Source organism: Triticum aestivum, chromosome 6B (assembly GCF_018294505.1).
Source record: "Triticum aestivum cultivar Chinese Spring chromosome 6B, IWGSC CS RefSeq v2.1, whole genome shotgun sequence".
Lineage (NCBI taxonomy): Eukaryota > Viridiplantae > Streptophyta > Magnoliopsida > Poales > Poaceae > Triticum > Triticum aestivum.
The window spans coordinates 719,722,009-719,742,885 of record NC_057810.1 but is presented as its reverse complement, the minus strand read 5'-3'; the positions used below and the strand labels follow the sequence as shown (position 1 = coordinate 719,742,885).

At 46.1% G+C, this 20,877-nt stretch overlaps 1 protein-coding gene across 1 annotated transcript; it reads left to right on the top strand.

Moving 5' to 3' along the window:
* Positions 1–9,801: 9,801 nt before the first annotated feature.
* On the top strand, positions 9,802–12,306 carry LOC123140000 (uncharacterized). Its single transcript, XM_044559732.1, has 4 exons — positions 9,802–10,050; positions 10,480–11,361; positions 11,465–11,617; positions 11,741–12,306. Exons 1-4 carry the CDS (start codon positions 10,045–10,047, stop codon positions 12,092–12,094), a joined length of 1,395 nt encoding a protein of 464 aa, XP_044415667.1. The 5' UTR covers positions 9,802–10,044; the 3' UTR covers positions 12,095–12,306.
* The last annotated feature ends 8,571 nt before the right edge of the window (positions 12,307–20,877 follow it).

Below are 20,877 nucleotides of genomic sequence, written 5' to 3'. Positions count from 1 at the left end.
ACTAAGAAAAAATTCACCTAAATGCATAGAAAGCGGTATCTTCAATAAGTTTATGAGCCTGAGATTGGCTGGCATATATCAAAGTTGCATCACATGAAGCCGCGGAGGCTCTTTTTGGCTTTCCGGTTTGGATGCCAACATTTCCTGCATGCACCTTTGGTCCAAATACTAGCGTGATTGCGGAACAGATATAACATGGTAGACTAATAAGTATAGAACATCAACGTTCATACAAAAAACCATCAAAAATAGCATACCACGACGTAGTTTAACATTTGATTCTCCAGATTTGACAAACATTCAAGCATACAACTAACAAGTTCTGAGAGATGTGGCCGCAAGCTGAAGATATTATTTTTCTTTATTGCTTTTCAATAAAGCTACACACATAAAAGCATGAGCACTAACAGCATGTTCTAGGCCATGCATAACAAAATCATAACAATGCTTTGGATGCAATTAATCAACCACCTCATACTACATAACTACAATCCTTCTAAGGATAATATTTTAGGATAATAGAAGATTCCCCAGGAACCAGGACAGTCGAAAAGTCTCCCCGGCCTAACAAAACTGGCACATGGAGATAGCAAAGTTACCAAGTGTTTATTAGTATAGATTGGGCCTACTTTCAACAAGTAAAAGACAGTAAGCAAATCGGTTCAATTTCTTGATCCTGAGATTCAGAATGCAGGTCTTTCACTACCCTAAGTTCTGAACTTCTGATTCGGCATGCATCCGTCACTCAATTTCTTGTTCAACTGTTCAGCATCTCGTGCCAGCTTTTTAACCTCTTCCCGAGACCGAGAATGCGGGTCTTCCATTGCAAGAAGAGCTGCTTCCTTTTGCATGTGATTGAAGAGCCAGAGTATGTATGGCACCAACCTCTTCTCTCTTCTGTTGAAGTTCTTGCACCAGCATTTGTACACCTTCAGTAGTTCAGTTCAGTCTTCTCCTGCTCGGACTGTGACTTCAAGAGCCCCACATCAGACGCGCTGCTGATATTGTAGTAGAGCCACATCTTTGTCAGTATTTATTATTTATGAGACAATGCTCCTAAGGGCTTGGATCTCACTCTCAAATTTTCTCTTCGAATCCACCAGAGACACATGTCACCATGAAGTTCTTCTATCAAAAGCTCAGACCAACGGTTTTGTTCAAACAGTCTAACAAGTAGCAACTCCCTTCTTCATCTTGCAGAATGTGTCCTCTAGGTTAACTTCCACCTTCTTGAGTCTTGACAATAAATAACCGTGGTGACACACCAAGTGCATCCTTAGGCAGATCATCATGATCAAACGGTGCACACAAGGGTGCCAACATTTTTGATATATGTGGCTTCCCTTCTTGGCTTGTGGAGGGTGAGTCGTCAGACATTGATGGCACACCGGAGTGTGCCGGTGGCTTGATCATACCTTTCTACTCAGGCATGGTATGCTCTGTACTCTTCCACATGTTTCATGAACTCAGAGTGTTCTTTATAGTGCATTTCCGCTCTCCATGCAAATGAATCAGCATCTTCATTGATAAGGTTTTATCATCGGTTTTGACCGTCACATTCATGTCTGTTTCACATGGAGAAATTCAATTAACCATATGCCATAACATGAAGGTTTGGACATATCTTGGGCCAAACTTTTAAAAATTTGACTCTAAATATCATTTTAATTATTCAGATTAGAGTGGTTAATCACCACTCCTGTAGTACTATCAAAGATTGGGTAGGGACTTGTGAAAATGATTCTTATGCTAACTATTTTACTAGAATGTCTTCTACCCCTCCAAAGAAGACTTACTGAAAATAAGGAAAAAAATAGCATAGAATAATTTTCATTTCCTAACCCCTCTGGCATAAACAAGGAGATCTCCATAAACAAGCAATGAGTGCTTCAGAGCTATTACATGTTATGTACATAGCAAATATTTAATACCATGTTTAGAACAATTTAACATGTATGGTACAAGTTCATCCTAATAAGAACTGAAATCAAGGAATATGTGTAATAGTACGTTGAAGTTAAGTACTCCGTCCATTTCAAAACATAAGGTCAATATTTTTGCAATGCCCTTCCAAAATACAAGGCATTCATGCAGAAATGATGGACGAATTATTCTCATATTTTCAAAACAATACCTCAATCTCATGCTAGACCAGAATACACCTTAGAGAATGAAATGGAGATAGTAACAACTATCATCACATATGCAAAACTGGAAAGCTGCACGCTCGGAAGTAGAAGCATCCCTAGAGTCTGAATAACTTCAGGAATTGAATATCCAACACAGCAACAAAACGTAAGATGAAGAAAGAATAGTCTGCAGAACAACATAATAGCAATAGTTTGGGGCTACTAAATATTCTATTCCGAACATGCAGAACTACCTAAACCCAAATGCATGACAGGTCTCAGTTCAGTGTTACAAATGTCGACCCAATCATCACTGGCGGCTACCTGGCGAAAGGGCGGGAGGCAAAGCAAACTAACTGAACTACTGAACTTATCGTTGCACTTGAGGGGGGAATTCAACCACCAAACCCTACCTTTAGATCTCATCAAATGTTGAACTAGATAACAGGAGGTCTAGCGCCTATTCCCATGGAAGTTGCCCTTCATGGTTGCATTTTTGGTTAATGACTTGGGGCCTCCAGGATTCCTGAGAAATGGCGAGAGTTTCAAATCAAGGAAATGTTTTACCTACGATGTCCAAATTCAAATTAGTACAAAAATATACTCACATCTTCTGTCTCTTTGCAACATCATGCTTCATTTTCAGAACAATGTCCATTGAATACACATATAGACCCAGGTCTTCTGCACTCCCATGCATATCCGGCACCAACCAACATCTCTGTTACTGAAGAATCCACCCTGGACAGTACAATAACTGCAGTTCAGTAATTATTAGGCACATCAAGTATATAGCATATGGAAACTCATAACAAATCAGCAATAAACACAAAAAGGAAAATAATTTTATGAATTCAATACTCATAGCCCACCGAACTGAAGTGGCCAGATTCTTGTGGAAAACCATGTTAAGAGTAACCATCAAAATTTGGATAATTATGAATAGTCACCCTGAAGACCTGCTGATGATGAAGCTTCAAATCAAGCATTGACTTATTAGAACCATCTTATAATCCTTTACCTAGGTTTCGAGGCACCATCAGCCCTATGATGGCAAAATTCTGCACCAGGTGACACATTTTGGAAACTTTGGCGTGTCGTGAGGCGCTATCGTTGGGAAGGAACTTGCTACTCCAAAACATCATAGTGGCCTCAGACTGTCTCTCCGCCATCAACGGCATCAACTCAGGAACTCATGGTATCACTGGCCTAATCATCAGAGAAATAAAAGGACGGTTGTGGTGATTTTCAGGCTATCTCTTTTGTCCATGAAGGACGTTGCTCCAATACATAGTTTAGCTAGACATGCTTTGCATTTGGGTGAAGGGCGTCATGTTTGGCTTCTACAACCCTTTGACACTCTGCTTATTCCTCTAAGTCGTTCCATCGATCAATAAAGCATTGCATGTTTAAAAAAAATACAGAGGGGGTCTCACCGATAGACTCAAAAAGAAAAAAAAGCTAGGGTCTCACCGAGAGAGGAAAGGGGATCGGGGGTCAGTTATGCCCGCCGTGCGCCGATCTTGTCAGGAAGCAGCTGTTCTGAACCCAAACCAAGTGTCATCTTTAGTTAACGACCTCCATCGAGCTGGTATCGCTTCGAGCCCCATCGGACGGTCGCCATCGAGCAGCTCAAGTTACTTACGCTGTCAACCGTCGGATGCATCTACTGTTTTACTTTTCACCTTATGCTGTCACTACAGTGAACTGTAACTTTCTCGCCTATAAGTGAGCCGGGCTGTGGCTGAGTAGGTAGCGTGAATTGATCCTATTCTTGCCTTTGAGCAGAAGAAATACCCTATAAACATATATCTTATAGTATCCATATAAATTCTGGATCTCAGATCCCCTTCCTCTAGTTTGATCTCTCTGAAATTCGCTTAGTTGACACCCGGGATCTGACAAATTGGTATCATGAGCATCGGTTTCTCGGCAACGACTTCCGATTCCCAGTAGAAAATCGAGAGGAGAGCCAATTCCCACCCTAATCCCTCCCTTTTCTGCGTGGATGGTGATGAGATCGGCGGTGGCCTGAGGGGGCGGAGTCTCTTCTCCAACATGGCGGCGGCGGCGGCGATTTGGCGGCGCAGGCGACAATGATTATTCGGGTACAGACCAGTAGAGAGGAGTGGTTGCGTGGGAACCCTTCTCACGCGGTAAAATCCCACGTCCATCGCCGATCCGTGTACCATCGGCGTCGAGCTTCGAGGCGGCGGCAGGATCGCGAGTGCAGGGGCTGGTTGCCGTACTTTCGGTGGTAAAATTCCCCTTCTCTGCTCGCGATCAAGGAGATGGGCAGGGCCAAGAACATAGATGATGCCGATTTGCAAGAGGTGCTTGCTCTGCGCGAGGAATTCGGCGTCTTACAGCAGGAGAGTGCCTTGATGCGCACTGAGGTAGCCAAGCTCCATCAAGACGTGCAGTCCATCAGTTCCAAACAAGGTGATATCTCTCTGCAAGTAGGTACAGTGGAAAAAGCTGTGTTAGATCTCAGTAAGCAATTATCAGCAATTAGTTCAGCGTTCAAGACACTGGTGCCTCCCACTAATCAGGGGCAAACTATTGATATCCCTTCTAGTTCTACACAGTTGGTGAAATCTCCTACACTGCATGGAGCAACTACTCATTTACAGCCTGACAGAACTGAACAATTACGGAAACAGCTAGAGGAAGAGAAGGAAAAGACTAGGTTGGCTGAGGAATTGCACTTGCAAAATTTGACACCTATTCGCACTAACAGACCCAATGTTCCACCTGGATTTGCTCAATCAAAAAGAATGGATGCCACTAGTCAAGTGGGCACTCCTCTATCCCAAAGAGATCCAGGTCACACCCCTGCATTTCAACAGTTTCAGAACAGGGAGAGGCAACTATGGCAAGGATATTACAGAACATATGAGCAGGACATGCAGGTCCAATTCATGAAGGCTATGACAAAAGGTCCTAAACTGGAATTTCCTAAATTCTTTGGAGAGGATCCTGTGGGATGGTTGAGACAATGTAACAAATACTTTCAAATGTCTGGTGCTCCTGAAGAATACAAAGTATCCTTAGCACAGATGTATATAAGTGGAGATGCTGATATTTGGTTAAGAAGGCCTGGTCTGCTTAAAAAGCATTTGACATGGAAAGAATTTGGCAAAGAAATTGTGAAGAGATTCTCGTAACAGGGCACTTATGATCTGACAGAAAAGTTCAATAATCTGAAACAAAACAACAGCACTGTATCTGACTATACCATGCAGTTTGAGGACCTAATGGCTGATATGCAAGATGAAAATCCAGAATTAAATGAACTCTGGTTTGTCAGGTGTTATGTGAACGGCATGAGAGAGGGCATTAAGTATCAGATAAGACTACTGAGACCCCAAACTATCACTGATGCCTATTGCTTGGCAAGGGACATTGAACCTTGTCACCCACCTGTGTCTGTTAATCAAAAAAAGGCATTTGTGCCTTATAACAGCTACTATCAGAAGAACACAAGTGCCAGCTTATCTAAACAGCTACACACTCCTGTGTTACCTCAGGCTCCAACTGGCACTAAATCTGCAGACAATGTCAACAATACTGCTCAGAGGATAAGAAAAGCTGGTGAATGCTGGAGATGTGGCGACAAATGGGTACATGGGCATAAATGCACTCTTATTCCTAATGTGCATCTCATGCAACAAGAGGTGGAAGATACTGGCCCACTAGAACAAGAAGAGCCACATCCAGAACAATCAGAAAATATAGAGGAGCAACATGAACAAGCAATGTTTATCTCTGCTTATGCCCTGGGTCATCAGTCAACGGTGCAAACCCCAACAATAATTATATCTGTTAATGGTAAGAGAGCTGTAGCTCTACTAGACTTTGGAAGTTCCTCCTCTTTCATGAATGAAAAGTTTGCAATTAAATCAAACTGTCATATGCTGCCCAGAAAACCTAGAGCAATTTCTGTTGCGGGTGGAGGTACACTAATATCTGCAGCTGTAGTACCAAATTGCCCTTTCCAGATTGCTAAACTAGGAATGCAACACTCTTTCAGAGTTCTGGATTTACCTAGCCATGACATTATTCTTGGTTATGACTGGTTCACCCTTGTCAGCCCAGTCACTTTTGATGTTCCTAGGCATCAGTTCAGTTTTACAGTGGAAGGACAGACTAAAGTCACAGCAGCTATCTTCAATACTAATGAAGAAGTGAAAGAAATGCAGGCGAAGAAACTCCCAAATATGTTGGACAAAGGAGTGCAAGGATTTCTTATACAATTGAACAGCATTATAATGGAAGCTCCTGCCAATCACTGCATTCCAGCTGCAGTCCAACAATTGTTGGAAGAATACAAGGATGTATTCCAGGAGCCTACAAAGTTACCTCCTAGTAGAGCTTTGGACCACACAATTCCTTTGATGCCAGGAGTGGAACCCCCTCACTCCAGACCTTATAGAGTGCCCCATCACCAGAAGGACGAAATGGAAAAACAGATTCAGCATTTGTTGGACAACAAATTAATCAGACCTAGCCAGAGCCCTTATGCTGCCCCTGTGCTTCTAGTGAAGAAAAAGGACAGCACTATGAGACTGTGCACAGATTTCAGAAAATTGAATTCAGTCACAATCAAAAATAAATTCCCAATTCCGGCGATTGAGGATTTATTGGATGAACTGCATGGAGCTAAAGTATTCTCTAAATTGGATCTAAGGTCTGGTTACCACCAAATCAGAATGAATTCTAAAGACGTACACAAAACTGCTTTTCGAACATTCTTGGGTCACTATGAATATTTGGTCATGCCTTTTGGCTTATCCAACGCACCTGGCACTTTTCAAGCTCTCATGAATTTTCTCTTTGCACACTACAATAGAAAGTTTGTGTTAGTGTTCTTTGATGACATACTCATTTTTAGTAAAACATTAGAGGAGCATGTGGATCATTTAGCACAAGTGCTCAAAATTCTCAGAGAAAATGAACTATACGCTAAGTTGTCCAAATGTGTGTTTGCTGTTGATAAAGTGCAGTATTTGGGACATGTGGTTTCTGGAGAAGGTGTTGCTACAGAGCCTGAAAAGATCACTGCTATATCTCAGTGGCTACTCCTACTGATGCAACTAAGCTGAGGAGTTTCTTGGGCTTGGCAGGGTACTATAGAAGGTTTATCAAGAACTATGGCATTATTTGCAAACCACTGCACAACAGTCTGAAGAAGGGACAATTCCAGTGGACGGCAGAGCAAGATCTGGCTTTTAAAACACTCCAGCAGGCCCTTATCTCTGCACCAGTTTTAGCCCTACCAGATTTCAAGCAACCTTTTCTTCTGGAGACTGATGCTTCTGGTCATGGCATTGGTGCTGTTCTTATGCAGCAAGGACGGCCCCTTGCTTATTACAGCTCTGCACTTTGTCCAAGAAATGCGGCACTCTCCACCTATGAGAAAGAAGCTCTTGCTATTCTGGAAGCTTTAAAGAAATGGAGACACTACCTGTTAGGGAACAGTGTCATTATCAAGACTGACCAACAGTCTTTGAAATTCATTATTGATCAAAGAATTACAGAAGGAGTGCAACACAAATTGATGATGAAACTGCTGGAATTTAATTTCACAATCCAATACAAGAAGGGGAGTACTAATAGAGTGGCAGATGCCCTGTCTCGAATGTGGCCTAAATGTATGGCTATCTCCTCTGTCACTCCCTTATGGGCTGAAGATCCGATAACAAGCTACAGAAATGATCCTGTGACAAAAGCTTTGCAAGAGAAATTACTGCTGCAGAAAGCTGAGACTGTCACAGATTACACATTGCATGCTAGTATTATCAGATATAAAGGAAAGATACTAGTGGGCAATGACAAAAACTTGCAAGAACAACTCATTGCTGCATTGCATAGTTCTCCAGTAGGAGGCCACTCTGGCATGAGAGCTACTTATCAAAGGATAAAAGGCATATTCTATTGGCCTGGCATGAAACAACATGTAGAGACTTACATTGCATCTTGCCCAGTTTGCCAGAGAGCAAAGCATGAAAATTGCCCTCAACCTGGACTATTAGACCCCCTCCCAGTGGCTGACATGGCATGGCAACATATTTCTATGGATTTCATTGAAGGTCTCCCTAATTCTCAAGGCAAAGAGGTCATTTTAGTGGTGGTTGATAGATTCACAAAATACTCCCACTTCTTGGCCCTCTCACATCCTTATACTGTTCATAGTGTGGCTCAGGTTTTTGTAGATCATATCATCAGGTTGCATGGACCTCCCAAGCTAATCATTTCGGATAGAGACAGGATATTCACCAGTCAATTGTGGAGAGACATCTTTGCAGCACTTAGAGTGGAGTTGAGATACAATTCTGCATATCACCCTCAAACAGATGGGCAAACAGAGAGAGTCAACCAATGTTTAGAAACATATCTGAGATGCATGTCCACTTTGGAACCAAAGAAATGGCTATCTTGGCTGCCCCTTGCTGAATATTGGTACAATACAACTTACCATACAGCTCTAAAAATGTCACCGTTCCAGGCTTTATATGGATTTCCCCCTCCTTTAATTTCTGAATTGGCCATCCCTGGTCCAGAAGACTTGGAAGCTCAGGAATTTTTATCGGCTAAACAACACATGTTAGATCAACTCAAGGCAAATTTATCCCAAGCTCAAAATAGGATGAAGAGGTATGCAGATTTAAAAAGAAGTGAGAGACAATTTCAACCTGGAGACCTAGTATACTTGAAAATGGCTCCATACCGACTAGCAGCATTTGGTTTTCGAGGTGCCTTAAAACTACAGAACAAATATTATGGTCCTTTCAGTGTAGTTCAAAGAATTGGTAACTCTGCTTACAAACTCCAATTTCCGGCACATGTCAAGATACACCCAGTCTTTCATGTCAGTCAGTTGAAGAAGCATTTGGGGAAGAAATCTATCCCTAGTCCAGATCTGCCAATGGTCAATGAGGATGGTTCAATCAAAACTGAACCGGCTATGGTGCTTGAAGTGAGACAAGTACCAAGACACAACCTGCATGTTGTTCAATGGCTAATTCAGTGGGAAAACATGGCACCCGAAGATGCTACCTGGGAAGATGCTGAATTCATAAAGCATACATTTCCAGCATTCTTTCGTTCGACAACTCAAGCATGGAGATCAGTCTCATAATCGCCGTGAGGACACGTCGAGTCTCAGACAGGGGCAATGTCAGGCATCAGCTGTTCTGAACCCAAACCAAGTGTCATCTTCAGTTAACGACCTCCATCGAGCTGGTATCGCTTCGAGCCCCATCGGACGGTCGCCATCGAGCAGCTCAAGTTACTTACGCTGTCAACCGTCGGATGCATCTACTGTTTTACTTTTCACCTTATGCTGTCGCTACAGTGAACTGTAACTTTCTCGCCTATAAGTGAGCCGGGCTGTGGCTGAGTAGGTAGCGTGAATTGATCCTATTTTTGCCTTTGAGCAGAAGAAATACCCTATAAACATATATCTTATAGTATCCATATAAATTCTGGATCTCAGACCCCCTTCCTCTAGTTCGATCTCTCTGAAATTCGCTTAGTTGACACCCGGGATCTGACAGATCTCCACTCTCTCGCCGTCGCCGTCGGATGCCTCGAATAAGCAGCTCCCCCTTTGGGAGCCGCAGCCCCCAATCGAAGCAGCAGCAGCAGCAGCTCCATTCCGAGCTGCGACCGGCAATCGAAGCAATCAAGCGGCTCCACTCCGAGCCGCAGTCCGCAATCAAAGCAGCTTCCTTTTTTAGTGGCTAATCGGGAATCAAAGCAGTCGTTTCCGGATTACAATCAGAAACAGGCCCTCTTTCGGATTCAGTCTCGGCGGAAACCTAGCAGCTATATATCAGTTTGAAGAGGAGACGATCAGCTCTCTTACCAGGCAAACGGCTGCCAGAACGGCCTCGGCAAATCCTCCCTCGACATGATGGTGAGTTCGTCCTCATGCTCTTTTTTTGCCTTTATATATCAGAAGAAATAGATCCTCTTACAACAGCACCTCAAAATAAAAATATAAAAAATCGAGGAGCAATAACAAGTAGGAATCATAATCAGAATTCTTGGTCAAAATTTAACCTTTTTATGGGCAAATATCAAGATTGCGTCATTCTATTGTAAAGTATAGAAGTATAATCAAAATTGTGTTTTTTCTCTCGGAAGTATAAAGACTGTCTAATCAAAATTGTGCAGTCAAAATTGCGTCTCCATGTGGGGAAGTACAAAAATTCTATATAATCAAAATTTCTCTTCTTGTGGGGAAGTTTGTAAATTATATCGTTGTTTGTGGAAAATATTAAAATTGCGCCGGTGATGTGACTGGTAAGAAACCAACTCTGATTTGTTTCCATATCAAATGCAGGAGGACAATGAGGTTGATAGGCTCAGCAAGTTGCCTGATGACGTTTTGCTCAACATTGTGGAGCGACTTGATATCGCTGATGCTGCACGAACCACCATCCTCTCGACACGTTGGAAACAGATCCCTGCGATACTCTCAAAGGTTGTTATCGTGGCTGGATCTTTTGAGCCCAAGCATGAAAGGAGGAAGATAACCTCAGATGATATAGTTCGGGCCAACACCACCGTGCTGGAAGCTGCTAGGTGCATACTGGGAAGGAGGGCTGGGAGTCTATCCACCATTCACCTGTTGTGCATGCAATTCTACTTGGGAGATGAGTCTGTTTTCATTGGCCAGACTGTTGCCAACACCATAGCAACACAAAAGGTCGCTTCAGCCGAGTTTACAATCATGACGAAGGTGCGCAGAAATTGTTCTGTTGATGAACTGCTCACTTATGGGAGGCAGTTCATGTCATTCTTTGGTTCGTGTCCAAACACATTTGGTGGTCTTGCACGCCTCACGCTAGAGAATTTGAGGTTGGGTGAATCAGACTTCCCCAAAATTTTCAGTATTTGCAATCAACTGGAGTTCCTCCGTCTCCAACAGTGTGATGCGGGGAATATGTCTTTGCTGGAAGTGGAACACGAACAGCTCCGTGAATTACTGATTTTTTGTAGCAGTATTAAGAGGGTTGATCTGAAGTGTGTACCAAAGCTCACAATACTGAAATTTAATGCTTTTATGTCTCCGGAAGACCCCTTCTGTCTGGGCTATGTCCCACTGCTTCAGACTGTGACCATCATTAATACTGGTCTTTCGCGGCACAAGATGCTCAAGTTAAGCGAGTTGCTGGGTAAGACGGCCATAAGCTTCCTCCATTTGAACTTCAAATGTGAAAAGGTTAGTGGAGGTCTACAATGTTGTCTGAGTGTCGTGTGTTGTGGAGAGGTTGTAGTCATTATTTTTGGTAAACATACTTCTGCATTATCCCCGTCTTTTGCAGATTTGGGTGAAACCAGAAGGTCGAAAGCAATTGCTACCGGTGTTCCACAAACTAAGGCTTGTGAATTTGATCAACATTTCTGAAGAATGTGATCTGACTTGGACGATGTTCATACTCCAAGGTGCACCCGCCCTTAAGGAACTATGCATCATGGTAAAATCTTGTACCGATTTTCATTTCTCATTTTTATTCCACCTCACGTTGAATATGCAAAGCGAGCTCTCTCTTTTCGAAGTTCAGACACCGGTTTGGAATTCTTGACCTGATTGAATGCAGGTGAGGGATCATTTGTGTGAAATGACAACCGGGGAGGTGAGGAAGAGGTTTACATATAGCGAGAAGAAGGACAAAGGACTAGAATGGGAACCATCTTCCCCTGATTTCAAGCACCACAATCTGGCTGAGGTCAGGATCTATGGGTTTCAGGCAGAAGACAAATTCATGAGGTATGCCAGAAATGTCGTGGAGGCAGCGGTGAACCTGGAGGCCATGAACCTATATAGAAATCCAGGGTGTGATAAGTGCAAGCACACGCTTCCAGGTCAGTGGACATGGACGGAGATGTTATTGATCAGAGACAAAATCAACAATGGGATGTCGTCACATGCCAGGATTCACTTCCCGAGCTGAGGGCAAGTTTTTTTCTTAAGAGAGATATTGTTCGCGTCTAGAATTTTGGCAAATGGAAATTGCCAATGTTTGTTATTTGCGATAAATGCTTGCACCTTGTTCTCGTTTCAAATTGTATTATACTAAGCACGGCACTGGTGACAAAGCGTGTTATAGCCGAAAGAACATTTCTTGCAAACTGAACAATGAACATCTTTGACATCTGTCAGCGTTAGCCTGTTGAACTTTCGCTGCATTGCACTGGGCTCGCCTTGTACGAGTATAATCCTTCACCACGCAGAGCTTCTAGCACTGGGTTTGTCCTTTTTATGTATCCATGATCTTGGGAACCAGATTGCTGGAAACCAGATCTTGCAAAAAGATACGGGCACTACATTCGAACCATAGACCGTCAAGTCATAGGGGAAAATGAACTATTAGAATTTAGAGAAGCTAGAGCTTTAATCTCCCTCAAGACAACACCATCTACATAATCTATATATGTCCGACACACCGAAGCTGAACTTTTTGGCTTTCTTGATTCCTGGAAGTGATGCGGTGTTGCAACATAGCTCATAGACCTGCTAGTCGAAGTTGGAATACGCTGCTGCATATATTGTGGACCATGGGGGTTGGAAAGGTTGAGAATGCATCTGTTGGTGTGATGAGTTCATTCCTTGTTGGTATGATTGACCTGTTTGTGAACGAACAGACGTGTTAGGAGGAAATCCTTGTGGCGGCCGGTGCCTGGGGAGGGATGCTGGAAGGAATTGGTGTCCGCTGAAAATGATGCCCATGTTGTTGATGTTGTGGTGTATGCTGAGTACCTTAAGGAGCAACCATGGCTGGCAGTTGGCCTTACAACTGAAATTTACACTACGGAGGGTGTGGAACTGCAGGATGCCGAAGATCAACTAATTGTTGGTGAGACTGTCAGGACAGCAGGAATTGAGGATGAGCATATGGAGCAGGTTGTGTAGGAACCTGAGCAACATTCTGCGATGCCACTTGCGTTTGAGGTTGTGTGTACTGTTCCAGCTGTGGTTGCAGGTAGCACTGCTGTAGCAGCTGCTGCAGGTGCCACTGAGGAAACTGCAGACGGATCTCGGGTGACTGCCAGGGTCGTTGCAGCTGATGACTGCGTGTTAGGCTAATGTCTTCCTGTTGTGTTTGGGGTTGCAATCCCTGCAAAGAGACACAAAGGTACAAAAAGATTAATGCATAGAGAAATAGTTCTAGACTTATAGAGCAAATCACTTTGAGACATGTTGGATATACGGGACAAAGCTGAGCATGTTATTGCACTTGACGATGTACACTTTTGAGTACCACAATGGTTACAAACAACAGGGGAGTGCCCCATAGGCACAAGCGGCGCCATGTGTGATGCATTCAGACAGATTTCCTTGCAATTGGCAACCTCACTCTTGTTCTACAGGCTGTGTACTGTAACATTACCAATTGTCTCAGCAAGTGACTTGTTTGAATCCACCAGAGGCTGCATATTGTGGTAACAGGGAGGGCACTACTTCCATGTACACTCACTGTATTATGCACAAATAACTTCCCTAAGAAGAAAGCTATATATACCTCAGAATTGTTAGGTTGATCTCTATCCCGTTCGAACCCAACGGGTCGAACGGCCCATGACTCGCGCCCTGTTCGGGGGCGCCCAACCAAACCATGGTTGGTGGGCCCCTGTCGCCAGCGCAATATAAAGAGGTGGGGTGCCGGGGCACGGATCACGAGGTGGACCGTGCACAAGAACACCACCAACACACCAATCCGATCTAGAATTGCGCTAGGCCGACGGGAAGCTCCACCACCGCCGCCATCCACTCTCTGCCATCACCGGCCACCGTCACCATGGCCAGCACCGGGAGTTCCTCATCAGCACCTGGAGAAGGTAGGTCTACCGTGGATATCCAACACATGCTATCCCGACGGATCTATCAAGAATCAGCTTCTGACATTAAGTGGGCAGGCTTGTGTGCTTGCTGCTGCGACATAACCCAAGCAAGGTTTGCAGTAGAGATGTGTGCACTGAGTTTGCCGAGCTTCGTTTGGAGGGCGTATGCACATTGTCCGGACTCACTAACCTCTATCCATATCCAGTAAGCATTCTGATGCCTGCACATATGCCAACTTCATAACATATGCATTCAAAATGTATGCAAGAGCTAAAACCAGAAATCCAATGAGGATACAAGAAATGTCAATTATTCTGATTTACAAAAGGAAGTGAATACAAATTCCCATTTGCAAGTAACAAGGCACTGTATTCAACACATGGCACCACCGTATACACAACAAAATAAGTAAACAAAATGGTTAGCAGATGTTGCACAATGACGATGAAATGGTTCATCTTTCTAACAATAGCATGTCAAATGTTAGGAGTCAACTAAATACGAAACGTGGGGTTCAGTTGGACGAACCCTATTTGTTCTCTGAAATAGACAGCTACGACTAGTATTGATTAGGGTGGAGCTTGATGTGGCGGGACCGGAGTACGGGTTGCCTACTGCCTTGTCTCTCGCTATGATTCAGCTTTCGGCGCTTCCACTTGCATGCATATATCTTTCAAGACAATACAAATAATCCGCGCGAGCCGCGGTGGCAGGCACGCAAGAGCATGAGGTCCACACGCGTCGTGGCGACAGAAAATTACGCGTCCACGACTTACATGTGGGCTCGAAGCCAAGCTTGCTCCACATTTCAAGATGTGTTTGGTTATCTGCATCGTTTTCTCTCTCTTTGCATGTATGTCTCAGTTGGGCCTGACTTGGGTTAAACAAACGGAAAACCATCATCTGTATATAGTTTGATTGCCTGCATATAGTGTGGCTGCATCAAAGAAGCAATATTAATTCGATGTTTTGGTTGCACGCGTTGCACTGGGTAGATAAACTGCACGATATTTGGTTGCGACCGGCATAAGATGCAATCATCACTCGTCAGTCGTCACTAGTCGCAAATGAGGGTAATGCAGGCAAGAAAGAATTCCGTGAATCCAGAAATAATAGAAGGAAGCTCCTACAAGCCTCCTCAGAGATCAGCGACTCTCGGCCGTCGGATCAAAATGCTTGATGAGTTTTGGGCTGTTGGATCGAGAGGTGGGAGGATCTGGGCCATCGGATCTGGAAGAAACACTGCTGGAATGAATACTAATGGCAGCAAAATGTGTATACCATGCCCCCACCAGGGCATTTCGGTCATTTCGCTTAGTGGGGGTATAAAAGGGGCGCTCATTTGACGGAGACCTAGCTGCCTCCTCCCTCGCTCGCTCTTGCAGCCGCCTCCCTCCCTCCCTCCCACGCAGCCGCCTCCCTCCTCCCTCGCTCGCGCCTCCGCCCCGCGCCTCCTGATGAAGTCATGTACCTAGGGTAGGGTCATGGGCCTGTCCAAGGTACCCTTCCCAAGGACATCTTTAGAAGAAACTCCCTTCCAGTCGACCTGGAAGGATTCCACTCGACGGACTCGAAGACACTCGACCATGAAGATTCACTCGACCACCAGGAGTCCAAGAGCCACTCTGTATCCAAACGGTCTGTAATTAAGTAGTCTTTATGGCCATGATGACACTTTATGTAAGGCGTTACCTGTAACGCCAGGCCTTAATGTACTTTAAACCCTCCGCTACGTGGGCTGGCTGGGTCCTGGCGGACACTATATAAGCCACCCCCTTCACTGGCAGAAGGGTTCGTGATGAAGTCATGTACCTAGGGTAGGGTCACAGACCTGTCTTAAGTACCCTTCCCAAGGACATCCTCAGAAGAAACTGCCTTCCAGTCGACCAAGAGAGACTTCACTCGACGGACTCGAAGGACTCGACCATGAAGACACACTCGACCACCAGGAGATCAAGAGCCACTCTGCATCCAAACGGTCTGTAATTAAGTAGTCTTTATGGCATTTAGGACACTTTATGTAAGGCGTTACCAGTAACGCCCGGCCTTAATGTACTTTAAACCCTGCATAGCTGAGGGCCGGAGGGGTCTGGCAGACACTATATAAGCCACCCCCTCCTCAGTGTAAAAGGTTCGCACCCTTGTAATCCATACATTCATAATCCAGTCGACCGCCTCCGGGCTCCGAGACGTAGGGCTATTACTTCCTCCGAGAAGGGCCTGAACTCGTACATCCAGTGTCTTCACAACTGCTCCATAGCTAAGATCTTGCCTCTCCATACCTACCCCCCATTCTACTGTCAGACTTAGAACCACAACAGTTGGCGCCCACCATGGGGCAGGTGTCTTAGCGATTTTTGGAGAAGTTGCAATTGTTCCGATTACTTTCATCATGGTTGCTGGTGGAGTTTTGGTCGAGGGCCGCGAGATCCGTCTCGGCGCTCTCACCTTCATCGCCGACGACTCCGCTTGGCTCCAGGAGGCTCCACTCGACATCGACGCGCTCTTCGTCCGCGGTGCGACGCATTTTCGCGCATGTGTCCGCGGCGTTCTGCTGCGGCAACCATCGACTCCATATCGGTCGACTCCCCTGTCGTCATCCCTCCCTGTTTCCCGCCAGCGCAAGCGATCTGGTCGGTCGAGACTCCAGCGGTGGGTGAAGCACGCGGCGGCTCACCAGATGGCTACCACCCAAGTCGCGGCAATCGAGCCCGACAAATCCCTCTACGGCCTGTTCGATCTGTCGACTGGCTCCGTAGAGACTGCATTCGAGTGCGATAGCAGTGATCCAGCAGCTGAGGTCTTGATGGTCAACGGACCTCGTAGCCCTCCCGGCTTCCCCCGTGATGACGGAGCGGACGGTGGAGGTGACCCCGCTCAAGTCCATGAGGAATATCAACCCGAGCCACTTAACTCCCTGCAAAGGGAAGAACTTCGCCGCAGGAACATGGATGCCCTGCATACTCCTATCGCAGGAGAAACCCCCGAAGCTCGTGCCTTGGAAGAGGCACGTTTGGCCAACTTGGCTGAACGCGCTCGTCTGGAGAATCTCCAGCGAGCACTCGACGAGCGCGCGCGGCAACGAGTACCCGACTCCAGTCGACGTCAACTCTTCCCGCCGACTCAGGTATATCGAACCCCGATTCAGAATTTAGCAGCTGCAACCCGTATAGCAGAGTCAATTCAGCCCTCTTAGTCGGAGGCTGGCAGAGGCTTGATGCAGATTAGAGATTTGCTCCGGGCAGCAGGAGATCAGAATTCAGCCGTGTCACAGTCACGCAACAGGATTCATAGTCGATCCGTCGCTGTGAATACGGTTCAGTCGGCTCATAGCCCTAGATCGCCTCTGCGGCGTGAAGGACGCGAGAATCGACGAGACCAGTATGGTGACCATTATGATCGTGATGATAGGCGTCGAGTGCCCACTCCTCCTTCGAGAGGCGGGTCTTACGCTCCTCGGCAACAAGATGACAGGCGTCAACTCAGTGTGGGGCTAAGAGCTCCGGTCGACCCCCGGGAACCAGGCTTCGACGCGCGATCCATCATCGTGCAAGGCTTGGTCGATCGGAACAGGGCTCATCGAGGTGGCCACGACAGAGATGCGCCCACTAGCAGTCGAGTGCATGTTTCAGGTCCGGAATGTTTCAGCAGGGCTATCAGAGCCGCGGTGATTCCCCCCAACTTCAGGTTGGCGACTGGAGTAAGCAAGTTCACCGGTGAGTCTAAGCCTGAAACCTGGCTTGAAGACTACCGAGTGGTGGTACAGATCGGCGGCGGGAATGACGAGGTGGCCATGAAGTATTTGCCACTCATGCTGGAAGGTTCGGCCAGGGCGTGGTTGAATCAGTTAACTCTAAGCAGCATTTACACTTGGGAAGATCTTTCCCGAGTGTTCGTCAGGACATTTGAGGGAACCTGCAAGCGACCAGCTGGGTTGACAGAGCTGCAAGTCTGCGTGCAGAAGTCGAATGAAACCTTAAGAGAGTACGTTCAGAGGTGGATTACTTTGCGTCATACCGTGGAGAACGTGTCTGATCATTAGGCAGTCTGTGCTTTCAAGGATGGTGTTAAGAACAGAGAGTTAAGTTTGAAGTTTGGGCGGACCGGAGATATGACCCTGAGTTGAATGATGGAAATTGCCACCAAGTACGCCAATGGTGAAGAGGAGGACCGACTCCGAAGCGGCAAGTACAAGCCGAGTCAGTCGGAGAAAGGAAACTCCAGTCGGAAACAGAAGCGGAAGGCCGAACCAGTGGCTCCCGGGGAGCCTCTGGCCGTGACTCAGGGCAAGTTCAAGGGAAAACCCAAAGGATCCTGGAACCCCAAGAAGGTGAAGGATAAAGAAGGAAATGACGTGATGGATCTGCCGTGTCACATCTACACGAAGAAAGACGAAGAGGGTAATTTCATTTACCTGAAGCATACCACTCGCCAGTGCCGGCTCCTGATCCAGCAGTTCCAAGGTAAACAGCCCAAGGACAAGGAAAAGGAGTCGGACAAAGCCGAAGACAAGGAGGACAGTGAGACAGGATATCCTCATGTTAACTCCACTTTGATGATTTTTGCTGATGTGGAAAGCAAGAGCCGACTGAAAGTTATCAACCGCGAACATGGTCGCCCCGACGACACCCAGCTATCTGAGATGGTCCCAAACTCCCATTACATTCGACCAGTCTGATCACCCGACTCATATAGCCACCCCTGGGAGGCAAGCTTTGGTGGTCGACCCAATCGTCGAAGGCACTCGACTGACGAAGGTGTTAATGGATGGTGGTAGCGGACTGAACTTATTATATGCGGACACGCTGAAAGGAATGGGCATTCCGATGTCCCGACTGAGCACCAGCCACATGAGTTTTCATGGAGTTATACCTAGAACGAAAGCTGAATTACTCGGCCAAATAGCTCTGGACGTGGTGTTCGGTGACTCGAAGCATTTCCGCAAAGAGAGGCTGACGTTTGAAGTCGTGGACTTTCAGAGCGCTTACCATGCTATTTTGGGGAGACCAGCTTACGCACAGTTCATGGCTCGGCCATGTTACGTGTACCTCAAACTGAAGATGCCCGGTTCCAAAGGCGTGATCACTATCACTGGTGATCGGAAAAAGGCAGAAGAGTGTTTCCATAAAGGCTCAAAGATTGCCGATTCCCAGGTGACAACGGTCGAGCTAGAAGGATATAAGCAAAATGCAGATCCGAGTGATTTGTTGCGAGCTAAGAAGCCTGCCACAGAGTCAGCGTTTCAGTCGTCCGGTGAGACGAAGCCCGTTCACATCCACCCGACCGACCCCAATGCAGCTCCGACCCATATCTCCACAACACTCGACCATAAATAGGAAGAAGCGCTCATCTAGTTCCTCCGTGAGAACTGGGACATCTTTGCATGGAAGCCTGCTGACATGCCGGGTGTTCCCAGGGGGCTGGCCGAGCATCACCTTAGAGTCGACTCGGCAGCAAAACCGGTAAAAGAACATCCTCGGCGGTCCGTCGTCCAGAAGAAAAAAGCCATCGGTGAAGAGGTGGCTCGACTATTAGCGGCAAGATTTATCCGAGAGATATACCACTCCGAGTGGCTCGCCAATGTTGTCATGGTTCTCAAGAAGGGCAACTCACTCCGCATGTGCATTGATTTCAAGCACATCAATCGGTCCTGCCCGAAAGATCATTTTCCTCTCCCTCGCATCGATCAAATTGTCGACTCGACCGCGGGGTGTGAGAGATTGTCTTTTCTAGACGCTTATTCCGGATACCATCAGATCCGTCTATATGGACCGGATGAGATCAAAACAGCTTTCATCACTCCATTCGGGTGCTTCTGCTATGTCACCATGCCATTCGGCCTCAAGAATGCCGGAGCCACGTTCATGAGGATGATTCAGAAGTGTTTGCTCACTCAAATCAGTCGGAACGTGGAAGCGTACATGGATGATATTGTGGTCAAGTCACGAAAGGGTTCCGACCTATTGACTGACCTAGCTGAAACATTTGCCAATCTCAGGAGGTATGATATCAAGCTCAATCCGTCAAAGTGCACATTCGGAGTTCCAGGTGGAAAGTTGCTCGGTTTTCTCGTTTCCGAACGAGGAATCGATGCTAACCCAGAAAAAGTTGGCACTATACTCCGAATGAAACGCCCTGTGCGAGTGCACGACGTCCAGAAACTTACTGGATGCTTGGCCGTGTTAAGTCGATTCATCTCTCGCCTCGGTGAAAAGGCATTGCCTCTTTACCGACTGATGAAGAAGGCCGACAAGTTCGAGTGGACTCCAGAAGCTGATGAAGCGTTTGCCGAGCTAAAAGCTCTGCTCTCCACCCAGCCGGTGCTTGCTGCTCCAATCAGCAAAGAGCCTCTGTTGCTTTATATCGCAGCCACAGGACAAGTCGTCAGTACAGTACTTACGGTCGAGCGGGAAGAAGAAGGGAAAGCCTTCAAAGTTCAGCGCCTAGTGTATTATCTCTCTGAAGTTTTGACTCCATCAAAGCAAAGATATCCTCATTATCAGAAGCTTGTGTATGGGATCTACATGACCACAAAGAAGGTTGCTCATTATTTCTCTGATCATTCCATTACAGTCGTCAGCAACGCTCCACTTTCAGAGATTATGCACAACAGAGATGCAACTGGTCGAGTGGCGAAATGGGCGATTGAACTTCTTCCCCTTGATATCAAGTTTGAGGCAAAGAAAGCCATTAAGTCCCAAGCAATAGCAGATTTCCTTGCCGAGTGGATCGAACAGCAGCAGCCGACTCAAGTTCACTCGGAGCATTGGACCATGTTTTTTGATGGCTCTAAGATGTTAAATGGTTCCGGTGCTGGGGTAGTCTTGGTTTCCCCCAGAGGAGATAAGCTCAGATATGTGCTCTAGATTCACTTTGATTCCTCCAACAATGAGG

Excerpts from the sequence above, each read along its gene's own strand:
- LOC123140000 (XM_044559732.1), top strand. Across the intron at positions 11,362-11,464 it reads TGAACTTCAAATGTGAAAAG|ATTTGGGTGAAACCAGAAGG; the intron begins GTTAGTGGAGGT and ends CGTCTTTTGCAG. Across the intron at positions 11,618-11,740 it reads TTAAGGAACTATGCATCATG|GTGAGGGATCATTTGTGTGA; the intron begins GTAAAATCTTGT and ends GATTGAATGCAG.